The sequence below is a fragment of the Amblyraja radiata genome, chromosome 16 (assembly GCF_010909765.2).
Source record: "Amblyraja radiata isolate CabotCenter1 chromosome 16, sAmbRad1.1.pri, whole genome shotgun sequence".
Classification (NCBI taxonomy): domain Eukaryota; kingdom Metazoa; phylum Chordata; class Chondrichthyes; order Rajiformes; family Rajidae; genus Amblyraja; species Amblyraja radiata.
The window spans coordinates 8,321,305-8,342,476 of record NC_045971.1 but is presented as its reverse complement, the minus strand read 5'-3'; the positions used below and the strand labels follow the sequence as shown (position 1 = coordinate 8,342,476).

Below are 21,172 nucleotides of genomic sequence, written 5' to 3'. Positions count from 1 at the left end.
TAAATGAAAATGCAGTTTTAGCAGATTTAAAAAAAAAAAAAAATTAGTAACTGGCTCAATTTTGTTTATTGTCTTTTAGCAATTTAACCGGACTGTTGATATGCAGTAATCTGATTGCATATTCATGTGTCATTGTATTGAAACAGAATGCGTGAAAAGTGTTCATGTAGACTGGTAACTTTAGAGATAACCCATAAAATAATGTTTCAAAATATCTTTCCAACAGATTCATTTTCAGGTAGAAACTCCTGAGAACTTAATTGTATTCATTATTTGAACTTAAGTTGGGTTCCTACTGTTTATTTTAAGGCATATTAAGGCTGCATGTTTTCTTCCACCTTGTGGTAAAAGCTGCCCTTAATTATTTAATCCAACTGTCCATCGTTCATGTGTGTACCTAGAACATGCAGCCTTTTCACTCAATCCCAATATGGCTAGCCTGACCCTGCAGTTCCCAAATTGGCCTCATCCGTCTCACCAAGACACGCAAAACCAGATAAAAGCAAATCATCCTCGATTCATAGGGCTGTCTTGGAAGAAGTACTGTAATCAAGTAATATCCTGGTGTTGGTGAAAGCAGAAAGATTTGCGTATATACATGCCTTTCGAGATATCAAAAAAAGCTTTTCAGATAAAGTTGTTCTGTAGATGTGCTAACATAATGTCTGCAAGACAGTGAAAAGAGAGAGACAGGTTTAGAAAACAAGACCATGGTACTTAAATTAAATGGCTCCAATCTTCCTTGCATTTCTTCCAGATCATTTGCTGGAACAGGCCTTGGTTGGCCCTTCACCAAATCCACTGATTATGTCCTATTTGAAGTATGCAATTAGTTCACAGGTAAGGGCTTAAAACTCCACAAATTGATAAGGCCATTCTATGGGTTGTGAACCATTTGTGATTCTCAACTTTTAGTGTCCAATGCTCGACATTTACATTTTAAAATTTACATTTACATTTTAAAACATTTAATAATTTAAGGTTTCTATTAAATGTCTGGAAGCTTGGAAAGTTTTTTTTGTATGCTTTTACCTCATTAGAAATTATAGTTAAGCAGACCACTAATATCTGGTTAAATTCAACAAGTGCAAAGCTGTGGGAACTTGGACTTCAGCTTTACACGTGGGGGCTTGCAGCTGCATCTTGTCCAACTTTTCAAAAGAGAGTTAGATTTAGCTCTTGGGGCTAAAGGAATCAAGGGATATGGGGAAAACGTAGGAACAGGATACTGATTTTAGATGATCAGCCTCGAAGGCCCTAATGGCCTATTCCTGCACCTATTTTTCTATGTTTATGATCCAGGTCAAAATCTGGCCATCTACAGTATTAGACTTTTGACCGAGACCTTGTAAGTGCTTTAACTTGCACTTTATAAGGAGAACAAATGTACTTAAAAGAGCAACCACAGTTCTGTAAAAAGGTCTTGTGACAGATGAGAAGATTAACTCATATCAGAGTAATGGCAAGAGCAAAGTATGGAGGAGAGAAGGAACTACCCAAGATCCAAAGCATACCACCTCATCTGTGAAACACGGTGGTGGGGGTGTTATGGCCTGGGCATGTATGGCTGCTGAAGGAACTGGCTCACTTATCTTCATTGATGATACAACTGCTGATGGTAGTAGCATAATGAATTCTGAAGTGTATAGACACATCCTATCTGCTCCAGTTCAAACAAATGCCTCAAAACTCATTGGCCAGCAGTTCATTCTGCAAGACAATGATTTCAAACGTACTGCTCTAGCACCAAAGGAGTTTTTCAAAATGGTCAATTCTTGAGTGGCCAAGTCAATCACTCAATCTGAACCCAATTGAGCATTCCTTTTATATGCTGAAGAGAAAACGGAAGGGGACTAGCCCCCAAAACAAGCATAAGCTAAAGATAGCTGCAATACAGGCCTGGCAGAGCATCACCAGAGAAAACCCCCAGCAACTGATGATGTCCATGAATCGCAGACTTCAAGCAGTCAATGCATGCAAAGGATATGCAACAAAATACTAAACATGACTACTTTAATTTACATGACATTGCTGTCCCAAACATTATAGTGCCTTGAAATGGGGGGGGGGGGGGACTATGTATAAACACTGCTGTAATTTCTACATGGTGAAACCAAAATGTATAAAAATGGCCTTTATTAAAATCTGACAATGCGCACTTTAACTACATGTGATTTTTTTTTTCTCTTACAAAGCTCAAATTGTGGAGTACAGAGGCAAATAAATAAATTATGGTTCTATGTCCCATAAGACCCCACACATCTCCATCATGGACTGTTCACTTAGCTGCCCTCGGGCAAAAGGTACCTCGGTATAAGGAGCAGAACGGCCAGGTTTTGCAACAGCTTCTTCCCCCGAGCCATCAGACTCTTGAATTCCATATAATATGCCGCCACTATTATCTATTTTATCTTTTTATCTATTTTATCCTTTTGTTATTTTATGTTGCACGGTGAGCCAGATGCAATTAAATTTTGTTCAGACTTGCATTTGTTGGTGTTTTTTTGAATGACAATAAAGTCTTTGATTGATTGATTGATTGAACATTATAGAGGGCACTAAGTGGGAAGAGTCCAGCTCTTTTATAGCTAAATTAACATATTTGTTCTGTTCACAAATCTTTTAAATTCAGGCTCTGAATTTTCTCTGATAATTTTTGCAGATGGTGTCTTACGCAAGCGTGATGTCTTCTATTGCAAAGGTCTGTATTTGAATTGGAGTGACTATTAGATGCCGAAATCGGAAACTTTCGCAAGCATACTCCACGCAAGGAAATGTTTCCAGTTTCGGCTCATTCTCATTTACTACTTTAAAGAAAAAATTGTGCAGGCTGTTATATCTATTAATTGCTTTTTTTGTGTATTATTCACTATACCCAAATTGGTTTAGCTCAAGTCATTGTCTTAATGGCATCTGTTAATTAAAAAAGGAAATTGCTTGAGGGTAACTGTTCTTTTCCATCTATTTCTGATGAAGGGCTTACACAAAAAAACATTTGGCTGAATTCTTGAATATCAATGAGCCAGCACTTTATGCCTAATTTTTTAAGTAATTAGAATTATTTTCCTTCTTTTCCTCCATAAAACTGAAACCAAACCATTCAGCTTTGGTTAGGTTTGTTTTCTGGCATACAAATAACCGTGTAATTTTACCTTGTATGAGCAAGCACTGTCAAATTCCTTGTATGATAACATATTTGGCCAATAAATTGATGCTGATAAATTGCTTTCAGATCTTCATTGATAGCACTTGTGTTTATGAATCAAAGTGATATGATTGTTATATATTAAAGATTGCTATATTTTCAGTACCTACATTTTCTTAATACTATTGTTTCAGTTTGAAGATTACTCCAGGGAATTGTGTGTTAAAGCTCTATTAGAACTGATGGACATGTTTTGTGATCGACTCAGGTCAGTGGTAATTCAAATTATTATTTTTCCATACCTCTACTTCCTGCCCTTTAGGTGCCATATGAAAATATTATTTCATAGATAAGATTAGTAGGTCCCCTTCAGTCATGACTGACCATGGGTGATGCATCCTGGTCAGATGCAAGCCTGGGCGATGTCATATGGAGGACAGGCTGTTGCCCATGCAGCACATTCCCCCCCCCTCTCCACTTCGCTGATCGATCGAAAGGAACAGCAGGGCCGTTACAGTTTGGCACCAGCACCGTCGCAGGAGCTGCCAGAGCAAGGTTGTAGACAACGACGAACTGCCTTAGGGGCTCCGACTCCGGATTTTCTTGAGGCTTTCTCCTGGAGCCTTTTCCATGACTGGATATGGCCACAAGGCAGTGGAGGTTTTAAATCAGAGTTTTCCCTCTCCGAGATGGACTGCCTTCCCAGGCTGACGAGCCCCATCTGCTTACAATAAGCATTAAGCATTTAAATTATGAGGAAAGAGTTATAACTACTTATGCAGGAGTAAAGGAAGACACAGATTTAGGTACGTGACTGAGTGGACACTGAAGGAGCATACACGGCCAAAAACAGTCTTGATTCGTTTGTCATCTTCATATACCATCAGACCTGTCGTATTTTATACAACGTTTTGTCTATATCATCATTTTTCAAATAATCAAGTGTAAATGTTTCTAAATGGACAAATACATTTGCATTGCTCTGCGATTCTAGATCATTGAATGATTAAATTATTTTCAAAGGATGGGCATCGTTTTGTGTCAGGACCATTCTTCAATTTGAAGAAGGCTCTTGACCCAAAACGTTGCCTATCCACGTTCTTCAGCGATGCTGCCTAATCTGCTGAGTTAGCCCAGCATTTTATGTCTTTCGTTGGTAAACCAGCATCTGCAGTTCCTTATTTCTAAATTATTTTCCAAGTTTTCTACGTAAGGGCCTAATGATACTTTCTAATCCTTCAGCTGTCAAGGCAAAGCAGAAGAATGCATAAGTCTCTGCCGTGCTTTGCTAAGCACACTAGGATGGCTGCTGAAGTGTGCTGTTCATTTTACTGAAAGGCTGAAAGAGGGGCCAGATGCATCTTCCGGAGAAGAACAGCTCCAACTCTGTGTTAACCGGATTGAGAAAGTAGTGAGCAGGAGAAAGAATAGAGCTCTTCTTCATATAGCGAGACTGGAAGAGCCAGGTATGTGTGCCAAGCTAAATTCTACGCATCGATATATTAACTGCTTTACTTCAGTTTTCTATGTTGAGGATTACCCTCGTGATGGTGTAATGAATGAAAATTATCAGTTTAGTTTATTGTCACGTGGTACCGAGGTACAGTGAAAAGCTTTTTGTTGCGTGCTAACTAGTTAGCAGCAACACAATACATGAATCGATGAATTGATTGGGGATGAAGTATGGTATTCAGACCGAGTTCAAAGGCACCTAAATTAAATTTTTCCCCAGTCTGATCACAATAGTCATCACTGTTGAGGTACTGTAGTTAACCTCAGCAGTCCTAGTTCAAGTTCAAGTTCAAGTTAGTTTATTGTCATGTGTCCCTGTATAGGACAATGAAATTCTTGCTTTGCTTAAACACACAGAAAATAGTAGGCATTTACTACAAAACAGATAAATGTGTCCATATACCATGATATAAATATATACACACATGAATAAATAAACTGACCTATGTTTCCACCTTATTTGCTGTCTAATTATATTGTCTGATGGTGACGCCCTTCACCATTGGAGCCTGTGGCTATTCACTGTCTAGGCCAATGTCCACTCATGACGAAGGGCTGCAAAGCAGCTTCTAACCATGGTAGACAAAAATGCTGGAGAAACTCAGCGGGAGAGGCAGAATCTATGGAGCTCCATAGATGCTACCTCACCCGCTGAGTTTCTCCAGCATTTTTGTCTACCTTCGATTTTTCCAGCATCTGCAGTTCCTTCTTAAACAAAAGCTTCTAACCATGGATCAATAACAGAGTACAAGATGCAGGTAGTTCTGCTGTAACATGGCAGTTACATTCCAAAGAAGCCTCATGCGATAGAAAAATGCAGAATAAAATAATTATTAATGGAGGAAAGGATGTTGAGGACTACAGAGTTTGAGACTCACAATGACAACATTATTTTTCCCAAATGGTTTTCAAAAATGAAAGTCCTTTTAATATCTGCAAGTTTGCTTTTGTTACTACGAGCTTAACATACTGAATGCTATCTGTTATATTGTTTGATGTATTGTTGTACAGGCAGCAGTAGCTGCAAATTTAGCGAGATTACCGAACTGTGGGATAATCTAGAGATTATGAGGTATCTTGGAGATAATTAAATCTGATTACTGGGGGGGTGGGGGTTGTTAGATGGAAACAGTTTCTTTTCCCTAGATTATTTTTACCCTGATATTTTTGCTTGTTAATTTCCAATGTAAATTTGAAGTCGTTTTCCAGTACACATTAATGGTAGTTTTGCCTTTGCAAGTTGCATTAATGTCTCATCTTGACATAGACAAAATGTGTCGTGACCTGTTCAGATATGTGTGTTGAAAAAAATCTTAATTATCTTCAATGACTGGAGCTTAGCTATGTAGTGAACTGTACAATGTCTCTGAAATATGCATTAAAATGATTATCTGTTCATTTTTTCCATCTTTTAGTTACATGGGCTAATGTGGAGCAAGCATTCATCAAGCTAACAGAACACTGTAACAAAATAAGTAATCAGCAGCTCCGACTAAAGCTGGATGAATGCATTGGATTGATTAAGAGGTAAGGCTATCCCATTTAGTTACTATGGTAAGCTGTTGCCAAGTTCCAAGTTTCCAAGTTCAGCTGGACGAATCCAGAATGATGGATTTACTTATACCTGTAGAGGTAGAAGAGGAATAATACACTCAAGATTCTCTCAAGCCACTTGTTGCTGGATTTAAATTTCATAATCTCAAACATCAAAGAAATCCAACACCAGAATGTTGTGGAAATGCTTGGTAGAATACCTTTACGTGTTGTGGAATATCATGTTTGCTGTTATGTTTCTCAAGTCCCATTCTCAGCACTTGGCACAACATTTAGTCTCTTGTCACTCCATTGCAGAACTGAGTGTGCTGATGGAGGTGGCATTTTGTGCATGAACCTAATTCCTCATCCATCGACCGACTGGATGTAAAGAATAACTCGTAATCCTGAAGAAAAACAGAGAGCACTATTCTATATCTTTTAGCCCATGTCTTCCTTCAGTCAACATCTCTTTACTATGGAAGGATCTGCAAACTGGCAGATAGTTCCCTCAGTACAGCAGTGTGTGAATTTCAAAAATACTTAGAGGACTGTACTGATCACTGGAAGTTTGTGGTTGTAAAGACAATGTATAAATGCCTTTACTTGTGTGAATGGAACCCTTCTGTAACCCGGGGAGACCCTATATAGAAGAAAGTCACATAATGTTGGAGTAACTCATTGGGTCAAGAAGCATCTGGAGAAAAAGGATAGGTGATATCTTGGGTCAGCACACCTCTGCAAAATGATTGCATGGTGGAGCGGGGGGGAAAACTGGAAGAGGAGAAACAAAGGCTGGCTAAATTATATCTGGCAACAGATGAGTTCAGACGAGGGGGTTCACTGATAGGCAGGTTGATGGTTCGGCTAATATTCCGAAAGACTATAGCAGTCCAAGAAAGCAGCTTATTTCCAAGAGCAAGACTCACTTTCCAAGATAAATTAGATATGGACCATAAATCCTGGAAAATGAATGTAAAGATAATTAGTTTATGATACCTTTTTAGGAGTGGAATAAATAGGGCTAAGGGAATCAAGGGATATGGGGGTAAAAGCCGGAACGGGGTACTGATTTTGGATGACCAGCTATGATCATATTGAATGGCGTGTGCTGGCTCGAAGGGCCGATTGGCCTACTCCAGCACCTATTTTCTATGTTTCTAAATTCAAGAATATCAGAATGTGGAGAAGTTAATTGACAATAGTTTCTACATTTGTTCAAGACTTGCTCAAGACTTTGTGTTCTGCATACATTACTGATTTTCAACGAAATATTTGTGAATAATTCATTTTCAAACATGTAGATTTTGTCCAAAACTAGCTTTGACGGCTTCCCCACAAAGTTTAGTAAACTGCTGTCTGTGCATACAATACTAATGCAGTGCAAATTATTTCTAGTATTTCAGTCATAACAACGCAGACTGAGCAGAACACCAAGATGGAATTCCCAACTGTTCATGCCTTGATTATATTGGAAGGAACTCTAAATCTCACATCTGATACCCAATCACTTGTTGAACAACTGATCATGGTGAAAAGAATGCAGGTAACTAGAATTTTAAACTTAATTACAGGCAGTAAAATATTGAATATTATTACTATCTTCTTGCCATTTTGTGATCATAGATTAAAATGGGGTCAAACGTATATTTGAAAATATAGCTTCATACCAGCATTACAGAGAGCAGTTACAATGGTCTTATTTTTTGCATATTGTAAATCCAAGATTCTAAATTAAGATGCTTACGATTTCTAGAAGTGTTTTACTCGAAGAAATGATTAAGGTAGTTTAAATTTCCAAATGAAAAAGTAGCAGTGAATGAAGGGCTATTTGGCTGTTGCATCAAAAGGAGTGTTACAAAGATATGGCAGTCACGGGACGAGTCCAGTGTAATCTTTTAGGATATAAGGAGAAGAAATGGCCAGGAGGATGAAGTGCAGTTCAGACTATGACATTGATAGAATAGATGCAATATGAAAGCATATAAGAATTGAAGTTCTGTTGTTGTTGACAAATGTAGCTTATGAATAGAATAAATTGATTTGCTGGAGAAGCTAGGGAGAGTGCATGAATTTACAAGTAACTGCAAGGTTGTTAAGGTTGTCTCTTTTATCTCCTGAGCATATCATTTATCCTAACAGTAAAGAAGTTGGACGTAGCAGATTATCTAAGGTTGTCAGCACCCAATAAACTCACACAATATAGGCTAAGGTTCTTAATGGGATCCTAGGCTCTGTAACTGGAGAGTCTAGAACAGCGATCATCACCTTTGGGTAAGAGGCTGATCATTTAGGACAGAGATGTGAAGAGACGTCTTGTAACAGGTCACACATATTTGGAATTCTCTACCTCAAAGGGAAGTGAATATTTATTCACAGAGTATTGTAAGATTGAGGTTGATTGTTGGCCACAAAGGGAATTGGAAGACATGAGGATCCAGGGGGAAATGGATTGGATATAGGATCAGCCATGATATAATTAAATGGGGAAACAGTCTCAAGGGAACGATATAGCCCACTCCTGGTCTTAGTTCTCGTGTTCTTACCATGTGTCACCCTAAAGGCAGCACAGGGACCCAGTCAGACTGGAGTCTGAATGTTCCATAGTTTTATCATCTTTACCTGTTTGTTATTCTGTTATACATTGATAATAACGTAAATGAGGCTGGAGATAAGCACATATGTAATTGGGAAATTCGCTGTGATGGGAAATCAAGTGATTTCGACGTAATAAAACTTGATGAGATCATTTAATTCGAAGCTTTTAAGATTGTTCTTTTTGTTAGCGAATCCCCTCGCCTCTCTTTTTACTGGAAATCTGGAAGGCCTGTTTTGTCGGTCTTATTGAATCCCCAGAGGGAACTCAAGAGTTAAAATGGACGGCATTCACATTCCTCAAGGTAAAGGTTTTTCCTTTTTTTTTTTTAGCTCTGTATTTTAAGGTATTTTGTTTGGAATAGCCATGGACACTGACTCGATCTGCTGGGCGTTTTCAGCATTCCCCCTTTTGATTTCTATTCTCTGCAACAGTTCCAACCTGTATTTTATAGCTTTTCCATATCTCTTTGTTATCTCTACCTCAAGCTGCTCTTATTACTTTTATCAACTCAACGGCTTTGTAAACCGTATGTCACCATGGTAACACTGACCTCGCCCCATCAGAAATAATCCCTTTAACACATCACACCCTTTCTGCAACATAAAAGCAACTTATTTTCTCACATTTCCGATGCTGAAAAGCCTTTAACCTGAACCATTAACTCTTAATCTTTCCATATGTGCTGCCTGACTCACTAAGTGCATAAAACATTTTTTTGTTTTTATCTGATTTGGCTGTAGACTTACCAGTATGACCCCAAAACTGCGCACATGTCTTAAATTTCTTTGTAGAGTGGAAAGTAGGCCTGGATTCTTTGGTTTAACATGGATAACAGTCAACAAGTAGATTGATCCAGAATTATGCATTTTTTAAAAAGCCTTTGGAGCATGGCGCCCTTTCATCATACTATCATGTTATCCTGTGCATTCTTGAATACATCAAGTGCCTAGCTTTAACCATGCTTTTCCTCAACTGCTTATTTGTATTCCACCTTACCAACTTTAATCATCTTGTCCTCTTCCAGTATGATGTTATCAAAGTATTCAACAGCAACGACGTGATTTAAATTATGTTTTTGGTTTAAAGATAACTTCTGGAATTTTGTGTGATTGTGGTCATATTAGTATATTTACCTGGTGTATAATCTTTCTAGATTCCACAGGCATTACTGAAGCTCAAGGAATACCCTCTTGGTGATAAAGTAAGTTGTTTTTTATTTACCATGCCCTTTTATTAATATTTTCTTTCTCTATGTCCCCAGTAATTTAGTGAATGTCTTAATGCTTTGGTATCTAAAAATCCACTGATCTGTTTCATGGAAATACTTGGGGTCATTCTCCACAGTCCCTTTTTCAAAAGATTTGCCACCAGTTAAGTGAAGAGGTTTCTCTCTATTTCTGTCCCGAATGGCCAACCCATTATTTGAAGACTGTGACCTCCCCATCCCAGCCCTGTTCCCTTAATTCTAGTTGTCTCAGTCAGTGGAAACAACACTTGAAGTATAATGTTCAGTTTTGGTCACCCTGCCATAGGAAAAATGCCAATAAGCGGAAAAAAAATGTTTTGGAAGATTTACAAAGATGTTGCCAGGACTAAAGGACCCGACCTGTAGGGACCGCAGATTGTGCAGGGTAGGACTTGATTCCTTGGAATGCAGAATGCAGGAGGTTAAGGGTGATCTTATAGAGGTGTATAAAACCATGAGAGGACTAGATAGGATGACTAGATTCTGCACAGTCTTTTACCCATAGGAAAGCTAGAGGCCATGGGTTTAAGATTAGAGGAGAAAGATTAAATAGAAACCCATGGTACATTTTTTTAGCTGGTGGTGCCAAATGAAACAAGTCAGAGGAAGTAGTTTGGGCAGATACAATAACAACATTTAAAGTAATTTAGCGGGTGAGGCAGCATCTAAGGAGCGAAGGAAATAGGCAACGTTTCGGGCCGAAACCCTTCTTCAGAAGAAGGGTTTCAGCCCGAAACTTTGCCTATTTCCTTCGCTCCATAGATGCTGCCTCACCCGCTGAGTTTCTCCAGCATTTTTGTCTACCTTCTATTTTCCAGCATCTGCAGTTCTTAAACATTTGGAGTAATTTAGTCATGTATGTGAATAGGAAAGGTTTAGAGGGTATGGGCCAGACCAGGGACAAATAGGACTAGCTTGGATATGACATCTTTAGTGGCATGGATGAGTTGAGTCTGAGGGCCTGTTTCCGTGCTGTATGACTTTGACTCGGACTTAAGAATTAACCCTGTCCAGTCTCCTCTGGTATTTAATTTTGCTGAACACCATCCCTCTTCCCATCAGAACTGCCCCCTCCATCGACTCTTTTAAGTCGAGACTTAAAACTCATCTTTACTCTCAAGCCTTTCTTGACGTCCTCTGAGGGAGGGCTATATGTATGTATTTATGTATGTACTTAATCTATGAACCAATGTTGTATAACGTTAGTACCTCCACCAATGTAAAGCACTTTGGTCAACAAGAGTTGCTTTTTAAATGTGCTATAGAAATAAAAGTGACACGACTTGACTTTAATAAGGCTATGACAGATTGTTCATAACCTCAACTCCCAACACGTCCTGCTTTGCTGAAGCTGAATATCAACTTTAAATAATTCATGTGCAGAAAGACTTGGATCTCTTTGATCATTCAGTTTCTCACAATTAAAAACATTTTTTGCATTCTTATTTTTTCTCTACTGAAGTGCTGAGTTTTGTGTTTTTCCAAACACGGTCTAATTCTGTTTCTGTGCTCTAATTCTGTTTCATCGCCTCTTATGAAGTATGATGTCCAGAGGCTTTTTGAAAGTCCAAATATTCCCCCATCAACTGCTGTACCAATATCTATATTGCTAGTTAAAACCTCAAACACTGCTCCAGATGTGGTCTCGCCAGAGAACTGTGAAGTTACCTTGCCTGGTAGACACAAAATGTTGGAGTAACTCAGCGGGACAGACAGCGTTTTGGGTCGAGACCCTTCTTCAGATTTTGTTATCTTGCCTTTTGTTCAATAATAGCTAATGTTCCATTAGCTATCCAAATTACAAGCTATATTTGCATGTTAACCCTTTGTTTCATGCACTAGGGCGTGCGGATGTGCTTTGTGTTGCACAGATTTTAAAGTCTCACTCCATTTATACAATGATTTCATTTCATTCTTCCTTCTCAAATGGACATATTTGCATTTCTTCATATTATGTGCCTGTTTCATATCCATTCGAGTACTACAGCAGCATTGCAATAGCTTTCAGGTGCAATTGCTATAAAATAAGCAAAGCCATAAGGAGGAACCCAGTTGCTAACAACACATTTAATAAAGTTTTTTTTGAGAATTGAAGTGCACATTACAAATAAAACACTAAGGAAATCTGAAAATAGTATTTGCATTAGTGAGGACATATCAGATATTAGTGCCACTATTGCACACATTTTGTAATTTTGTATACGATCCAATTATAAAGTCGATGAAGATTGTATTTAATTCCTTATTAGCTATACCACACCCTTGGTCTGAGTGAAAGACTTTGATTACGTGGACCTGATGGTTTTATGTTACTGGTCTCAAAATATTGCACTATTATTTATTTTCTGCTACTTGGTGTTTTTGTTAAGTGTTGATTCAAAAAGCGAGGTGTGCATCCAGCAAATTTAGTGATAACCAGTTAAATGATGTTGAATATAAAAATCTGATTCTGAGAATTGACATACTACACCTGCATTTTTCATGGGTAGATGGTTTAGTACAATGTAATATGTTGTGACAAATCGGTGCTACTATCTCATTGCGCAATTCGCTGTTTAGGTTTCTGTTCTGCAAAAATCCTAGCCTGAATGGGGCCCATAGTTTTAAATGATCCTTGTGCTACTTGACTGAACTGTATTTTAACAGGCCCAACACTGCTCATTTATTAGTGACAGAAGGGAATAAAGTTCACTTCTAGATCAGCCTAGAAGATTGGTGCTTGTTTGATGGATGAGAACAAGGGTGATTTGCTTAGACAGTTAGGCCACTCAATAAAATCAATGGTTGATCTATAGTCCTTATGTCATTGCATATCCCTTAAACTCATTGCGAGATTTTTGTTAACTAATCTCCTATTTACAATTAGCATTTCAAATTACATGGGAGGGATAATCTGCCTGTGAACTCCCAGCCACTTGCCACAAATTTTACAGGGGTATTATTTGATGGCAGTGGCCTAAGTGTGTTAATGTTTATCCTATTTTTGGGTACAGGACTTCACTGAAGATGTGAACACTGCCTTTGAGTTTTTGCTTAAACTTACTCCACTTTTGGACAAAGCAGATCAGCGATGCAAGTAAGTACCGATTTTTGATGAATCATAATCGTGCAGTGTGGAAATTGACTTTTGAGCCCAACAAGTCACCACCAACCATCAAGCACCCATTAACACACATCCTCTTTTATTTATCCTACGTTCCCAACAATTCCACCACAAATTCTATCACTTACCCACACATGGTAGCTAATTTTCAGTTGCTAATTAACAAGCCCACATGTAATGCGAAAACCCACACAAGCACAGGGCGAACATGCAAACTCCACCCAAACAGTACTGGAGATCGCAATTGAAAACAGATTGCTGGAGCTGCGAGGCAGTAACTCTACTCATTGTGCCATTGTGCATGAGAGATTTTTAATGTGGCTCTGATCCATGATAATACTTTTGGCCCTTCATTGTGTCAGAGTTGGGTGTGTTTGCAGTATGGGTGGCGTTGATTAATTTACTGTTTTTTTTAATGTTTTTTTCCCTGAGGTTAAGTACTCAGCTAATAAAAATGATTTTATGCTCTACCTGAAAACAGGTTACTGTAGAATTATCCTACTCTTGGCAACCTGGTACACTTTTGTGATTCATAGTTGATGAGTAGAGTATACTGTTCAGTTTAAGTGAGGAATTATGCACAGAATATTGTAATTTGAGCTGCTGGTTAGCCTCTCCTGCTGTGGGCATACAAGGAGTGGGTGGAGAGTATGAAATTATTAGGAACGCCATAAACTGCCATCTGAGTCAGGAGTCTTACATTAAGAGTAAACAAAGAAAAATTAATCAAACTCGCAGACAGCTAGTTCAGGGCTTCTGATTTAGATACAATTATGCCTCGTACTCATACAGTATAAGCAAGCTTTCAAAGTAATTGCAACCATTTAACCATTATGCCTCTTGGGCACCTCTCATCTGTTGGAATATCTGCCATTAGAGTTGCACATCCTGGTTGAATGTGCTTCTTGCTGTGATTTGGATTTTCAGTATTTATTGCCATCTAGTGGTTAAAAATCCATAGATATGTCTTTAATGTTTATTATGATTGAAATGGTGAGCACTGTGCAAAAAGTGGTGTGGAGATATGGAGGTATGACAGGTTTTATTGTTAGTTGCTGCCAAATGCTCATAACCTCATTCGATTATACCCCTTCAATACTTCAATAATCTTTTTGCACTACTCGACAGCACAGTAGCACAGCTGGTAGAGCCGCTGACTCTCAGTGTCAGAGACTTCTGTAGGTTCAATCCTGACCTCTGCTGTTCTGTTTGGGGTTTGCACTTTCGCCCGATGGCCGTGTGAGTTTCCTCCGGAAGCTTGGGTTTCTCACAACATCCCAACGACATGTGGGTTTGTAGGTTAATTGGTCTCTGTGAATTGCCCATACTGCAGGGAGCACATGCTAAAGTGGGATAACGTAGAACTAGTATTAACAGGTGATCGATGGTCAGCATTGACATGTAGGGCCGAAGGGCCTGTTTCCATGGTATCTTTCAATCAATCAATAAATACTTGGAAGGTACACAAAAATGCTGGAGAAACTCAACGGGTGCAGCATCATCTATGGAGCGAAGGAAATAGGCAACGTTTCGGGCCGAAACTCTTCTTCAGACATGTGGGTTTGAAGAAGGGTTTCGGCCCGAAACGTTGCCTATTTCCTTTGCTCCATAGATGCTGCTGCACCTGCTGAGTATCTCCAGCATTTTTGTGTACCTTCGATTTTCCAGCATCTGCAGTTCCTTCTTAAATAAATACTTGGATTTTCCTCTCCAGTCTTGCACCATTCGTCTGTTTTGCACTATTGTATTTATTATCTTTGTAATTACTGCATGTATGCTGATTCCTCTGGGCTTCATGTGATAATTGACTAATCTAAATTAATTAAAAGCATTTTTTTAATTCTTAAATTTTCGAGCAGAACAATGTGCAAAGTTACAAATAGCTGGAGGCAATTAACAATTGCTGACCCCAAATTTATGACATGATCAAATAAAAATAAGAATATAATTTATCATATCTTGAAACAAAATAGATGGATCATTAAACAGTAGTAATGTTCGTAGACAAACCAACAATATTTTTCAATAGGACATCTGAAAGTACAATTTTGCATTCAAGATGTGACATCAGATAAATGTTCAGAACAGAGTGTGTGCAGGATTGAATAATCTCCCATCTATTTTGGAGATTGCTGCTTGATGCAATATTTTTTCAAACTGGGTGGAATAATATGGGGATTGAGATACAGAGGTGCATTTTCCTTGATCATCATATCTTAATCTCTTAGACTTCCTTATCTCCTTGACTCCCCCTCTCCTGACCCTCAGTCTGAAGAAGAGCTCGACCTGAAATGTCACCCATTACTTCTATCTGGAGATGCTGCCTGTCCCGCTGAGTTACTCCAGCATTTTGTGGCTCTCTTTGGTGTAAACCAGCATCTGCAGTTCCTTCCTACACAAAACAATAACTACCACTAATTAGAAATGAAGTCTCATTAATCTACCTTAAATGCCCTTAGACCAATGTATTTTTGTTCTTCTCGTCTTAGTTGTGACTGCGTCAGTCTCCTGCTTCAGGAATGTGGAAAATTAGGGTTGCTTTCAGAGGACAACATGAATAACCTAGTTAACAAAAGGTAGGACTGGTACAGTGCATTTTGCAGGAACATGAAATGCAGCTTTGTCTTTCTGCGCCATGTGCATTGTGTTCCGCTTGTTTCAAAGGTGGGGCGTTATTTTTGCCAGAAGATGTAGGTTTAATTTTGGCAACATTGGATTGTTCGAGATATAAAAATTTAGAAAAATTCCACTTTAGCGCTTTGAACACTTCAATGAAAAGAAAAAAAGTTATTTAGTTGACCAAACATTTCAAATACATTTCATAGCGCTTTGGTGCAGTTGTTAATTAAGCCTAACAGAAATTTGGCAACACTACTAGCTGAGCACAGTCTTATGAAAGTTCTATGAAATCAAGTTGTTTACTGCATTTGTCCTTTAATTCATTAGCAACCAAGTCACTTCTAGAAAACATGCCCTCATACCAGTATTACATACCAGCTGCCACCATTTGTCCCAGCTGCGCTATGGCCAGCAGAGTTGCCCATATCTCGGCTATGGTTATTCAGAAGCTAGGAATTGGACCAACTTTTTCTGTGTAGTAAATTGGGGAATATCTGACTGTTAGTGTATTTCATTGTCCAGTCAAATTGCTGGTAAGGGAAATACATTATTAAACTTATGATGAGAGTTTATATTAAACTTCTTGATGTTTACATGAGTAAATAAATGCTGGCATTATTAAGCAGACCATCTGGTATTTCTCAGGAAAGTAGGAGCTGTACTGTTTCTAGTGCTTGCAACTTTTCAATTTTCCTTCTATACTGTTGGCAGTCCATGGCCAAGAAAGGTACATTTTTACCCCGGCGTTAAACTTTATAAATTTTCACTTTGCAGTCATCTCAGACTCCATTTACACCTCCTTCTGCCTCACCAAGGCCACCTGCATAATCAAGAACAAGTCTCACCACGATCACTCCTTCTTCCACCAGGCACGAAGTGAAAATGCACACCTCCAGATTCAGGGACAATTTCTTCCCAGCTGTTATCAGGCAACTGAACCATTCTATCAACAACCAGAGAGCAATCCTGAGCAACTATTTACCTCATTGGAGACCCTTGGACTATCTTTAATCGGACCTTACTAGCACGAACGTTATTCCCTTTATCTTGTATCTGTGCACTGTGGATGGTTCGATTTGCAATCATGTATTGTCATTCCGCTGACTGGTTAGCACACAATAAAAGCTTTTCACTATACATCGGTACATGTGACAATAAGCTAAACTAAAAAAAAATGCAAACTTAACTGAGTTTTCAGAATTATAAATACCTGAAAATTCTTCTCACGGCATTTCTTCTTTTTTTTTCACATTGCAGGACAGCAGATAGAGAGCTGGCTCCCCAACTAAAATCTGCTGAAAATGCCAGCATTCAGCCCAACCCAGGCCTGATTCTGCGTGCAGAGCCCACCGTCACAAATATTTTAAAGGTGAATTTTGCTCCTGTTTGTTTCTATTAAACCAATACTATTGTAATTTTTGGACATAATTTTTCTCCACAGGTTCTTGTTGCAAGGCAGGAGTGAGATGAGAGCATGGCCAGGGTGGTATGGGTCAATGATGATGCTGGCTCTCTTTTAGAGGCAGTATCTCCAATAGATCCCTTAAATGACCTGTGATGGACTGCAGAGTGTTCGCCACTGTTTGTAATCTCCATCATTCCATGGTCGTTGGAGTTGCTGAGCCAGGCCTTGACGCAACTAGTCAATGTGCTCTACCGTACGCCTGGAGAAGTTCAAGAGAGTATTTGTCAAATCTCAATTTTCTAAGGAAGTAGAGGCGTTGATGGGATTTATTTTTGGTTACAATCAATGTGCTGGGTCTAGGACAGATCTTCAGAGAAATGCACGTCTAGGAACTTGAACTTGTATGGGTCTCCCATCGATGAAGACTGGTTTGTGGATCATTGGACTTCCTCTTCTAAAGTCAACAATTAGTTCCTTGGTTTATCTAACGTTGAGAGCCAGGTGGGTTGTTCTGGCACCATTCAATCAGACGATTGATCTCCCTCCTATACTCTGACTCATCAGATGTCATCAATGAATTTAAAGATAGTTGGAAATGTGTCTTGCTATAGACACATATGGGTATAGAGTAGGTAGAGCAGGGGGCTGAGCACACAGCCTTGAGGTGCCCTGCTGCTGATGGTTATCGAGACGGAAGTGTTGTTGCCAATATGTACCTATTGTGTTCTGTTGATGAAGAAGTCGAGGATCCACTTGCAAAGAGATGGCAGACCCAGTTCCCTGAGCTTGGCAACAAGTTTGAGGGAAATGATGGTATTGAATGCCGAGCTGTAGTCTATGATCAGCAACCTGTGTTTTATTATCCATGTGGTCCAGTGGAGAGTTAGCAAAATCGCATCCTCTGGTCTATTATCGCCTCAGTGCAGAGGGAGAAGAGGAGGGAAGAGACTGCAGACCTAAGACTTTTGCCTCCATCACAGTGAGAAGATGCTGGGTGGACTCACTGTGGTGGATGTTAATATGTGTTTATTGTTGTTTTTTATTGTATTATATGTATGACTGCTGCAATTTCGTTCAGACTTCGGTCTGAATGACAATAAAGGCATATCTATCTATCTATCTATTATGATAGAGGCAGATTGCAATAGGTCCAGGTTGTTGCTGAGGTAGGTGTTGATATGTGCCGTAACCACTCTCCAAGCACTTCTTCACCATGGCTGTTAGCTCCACCAGTCAGTAGTCATTGAGGCCTGTCGCCTTAATTTTCTTGAGCATTGGTATTATTGAAGCCCTTTTAAAGCAGATGGGAAACTCAAACCTCAATAATGAAGGTTGAAGATGTGTGCAAAATCTCTAGCCAGTTGGTCTGAGCAGGTTTTAAAAACTCGAGCAGATATACCATCAGGTCCAGACACTTTCTGAGGGTTCACTCTCCTGAAGGACCTTCTAACATCTGCCTCAATAACAGTTTGCTGTTGGAACCCCAGAAGGCACTTTAGTGTTCTCCCTAGTGAAGCATGGATAGAAAGCATTGAGTTCGACCAGGATTGAAAGCCTTGTATCGTAACTCTTCCATTCACTTATCTAAAAGTTAAATAATATGCACTTCAAAACTACTAAATTTTTTGCATGATTAATTTACACAGGTAACAAATTTAACATAAAATATGTTGTGTTAATTAATAATATGAAGATCTAAGAATAAGGGGTAGGCCATTTAGAACTGAGATGAGCAAAAACATTTTCACACAGAGTTGTGAATTTGTGGAATGCTATGCCTCAGAAGGCCGATTCACTGGATGCATTTAAAAGCAAGTTAGATAGAGCTCTTAAGGCTAGTGGAATCAAGGGATATGGGGAGAGGGCAGGAACAGGGTCACATTAAATGGCGGTGCTGGCTCGAAGCTACTCCTGCACCTATTGTCTATGTATCTTTGTAACCCATATAGAAGCAATATTCTGTGTTTTTTCTGTTTACAAAGGCGTTTGGTTAGAAAATCATCCTCTGTCACTTGCAATGAATGAGCAACATAGCAGTGTCTGTATATGTGTATATACCCTGCTTCTGAAATTGAGCTCCTTTTTCGTCAATGGCTCCCTAATACTATGCACTTAAAATTTGACCATTATAATAACGCTTGAAAGATGAATTTGTTTCTTGCAGACCATGGATGCGGACCACTCCAAATCCCCCGAGGGGTTGTTGGGAGTCCTGGGTCACATGCTTTCAGGGAAGAGCCTGGATTTACTGTTAGCAGCTGCTGCAGCTACTGGAAAATTGAAATCTTTTGCCCGGAAGTTTGTCAAGTAAGTGAAAAGTGAGTCGGAAATCCCTGAGGATCTGCTTTGAAATTTAGATATTTTACAGATTTTATGACAGTAATTTACCTAATGTAATTGATTGACCAGATGAATTCAGCGTTATTTAGTAAAGTAAGCTGTGTGTATGACTTGCTTCCTCAGATGAATATTGTGGTAATTGACCCATATTAGGGGAAGAATAACCACTGCTCATTTACTCTGTGACAAGGTAAATGCCTCAGACATTTTCCTTGCTAATTGACATGTTGTCTATTACCAGCACTTTTAAATTTTTTTAAATTTGGGCTATTGAGAGCTGGTTGAGACTTGCAAGTATGGAGTTGAAAAACGTGCAGGACTTAAGGCAGTACAGACTATAATCATTAAAATTTCTGACCAGCGGCAATTTAAGGAGCATTTTGGGTGTATTAAGCAATCAAGGATGGTATAAGATTTGTTAAATCTAGACTGGAGAAGTATGTAGAGAGCAAGTGCCCTATCATTCTTGCAGTAATTAGATTTAGCACTTCATATTGACATGGCTAATAGTACAGTATAATGTATGATGCATAATTCTATAAGCCTAATATAATGCAGCCTAGCATCTGAACTGGTTTAACACCAACAGCATGAAATAATTGATAATATTATTTATCATGCTGTCTCTGCTGTCTGAGTTTGCAAAGCTGGTCTGTGGGAACTATCAAAAACAAAATATGTATGTTAGAAATTATATGACTCGAACATTTTTCTTGGAGTTGTTCATGTTGTTATCAGAATTGCAACCTCAAATTTGGAGGTGTAGTTATAAAGTAATTTGTAAAATATTTTGACATTTTTCAACCTGAGGCTGGCATGGGTCTGCAAATGACCACCCAAAAGGGTGGTGAAAGAGGAAACACTCATCACATTTGAGTACTTGGTGTGTACCTGAAAACCCATGCCCTCAAGGTGGTTGGACAATCTAGGCTGAAGAAGTCTTTCTTTACCTGCTCAAGTTGATGGGTCAAACAGTTGCTTCCTGTGTCATAAATCTTCTGTAAACTCATTGTTTAAATTTTATCTTAGGTTAAATGAGTTTGCCAAGAACATCACTATGGAGGGATGTAAGTATTCTTCATGTATAATTATGACCTGATTCAGTTAATTTTGTCTTCAATAGACAACGGGTGCAGGAGTAGGCCATTTGGCCCTTCGAGCCAGCACCGCCATTCAATATGATCATGGCTGATCATCCCCAATCAGTACCCCGTTCCTGCCTTCTCCCCATATCCCATGACTCCGCTATTTTTTATAGAACCCTATCGAGCTTTTTTTTAGAACCCTATCGAGCTCTCGCTTGAAAGCATCCAGAGAACCTGCCTCCACCGCCCTCTGAGGCAGAGAATTCCACAGACTCACCACTCTCTGTGAGAAAAAGTGTTTCCTCGTCTCCGTTCTAAATGGCTTACTCCTTATTCTTAAACTGTGGCCCCTGGTTCTGGACCCCCCCCCCCCCAACATCGGGAACATGTTTCAACCTGATGTCACTAGGTGTCATGCTTTCAACATCTTTTTGGGCAGTAAGTAGTTACAATTCTAATGTGAGGGTTGCGGTAAGTGGACATGGGATCTGCAACACTTACATTTTCCAACAGTTAGGATTAGATAGGAGGCTGAAACCTGATTGCGTTTTTCTTTGCCAAGCGACCAAATACTCTGAGAGACGA

The 21,172-nt window shown here is 39.1% G+C and overlaps 1 protein-coding gene across 3 annotated transcripts in view; it reads left to right on the top strand.

Annotated features, from left to right (window-relative positions):
• Nucleotides 1-21,172, top strand: part of med24 (mediator complex subunit 24) — a 44,155-nt gene that overhangs the window by 2,794 nt on the left and 20,189 nt on the right. For 2 of the 3 annotated variants that reach the window (XM_033035030.1, XM_033035031.1), the window contains exons 3-15: nucleotides 758-840; nucleotides 2,663-2,701; nucleotides 3,340-3,413; nucleotides 4,388-4,611; nucleotides 6,073-6,184; nucleotides 7,589-7,736; nucleotides 8,977-9,090; nucleotides 9,943-9,990; nucleotides 13,029-13,111; nucleotides 15,628-15,714; nucleotides 17,015-17,126; nucleotides 19,327-19,469; nucleotides 20,532-20,569. In XM_033035030.1, the coding sequence (XP_032890921.1) occupies nucleotides 758-840; nucleotides 2,663-2,701; nucleotides 3,340-3,413; nucleotides 4,388-4,611; nucleotides 6,073-6,184; nucleotides 7,589-7,736; nucleotides 8,977-9,090; nucleotides 9,943-9,990; nucleotides 13,029-13,111; nucleotides 15,628-15,714; nucleotides 17,015-17,126; nucleotides 19,327-19,469; nucleotides 20,532-20,569 (1,305 nt within the window). The remainder of the gene's footprint in view (nucleotides 1-757; nucleotides 841-2,662; nucleotides 2,702-3,339; nucleotides 3,414-4,387; nucleotides 4,612-6,072; nucleotides 6,185-7,588; nucleotides 7,737-8,976; nucleotides 9,091-9,942; nucleotides 9,991-13,028; nucleotides 13,112-15,627; nucleotides 15,715-17,014; nucleotides 17,127-19,326; nucleotides 19,470-20,531; nucleotides 20,570-21,172) is intronic. The other variant, XM_033035032.1, reaches the window with a different exon arrangement.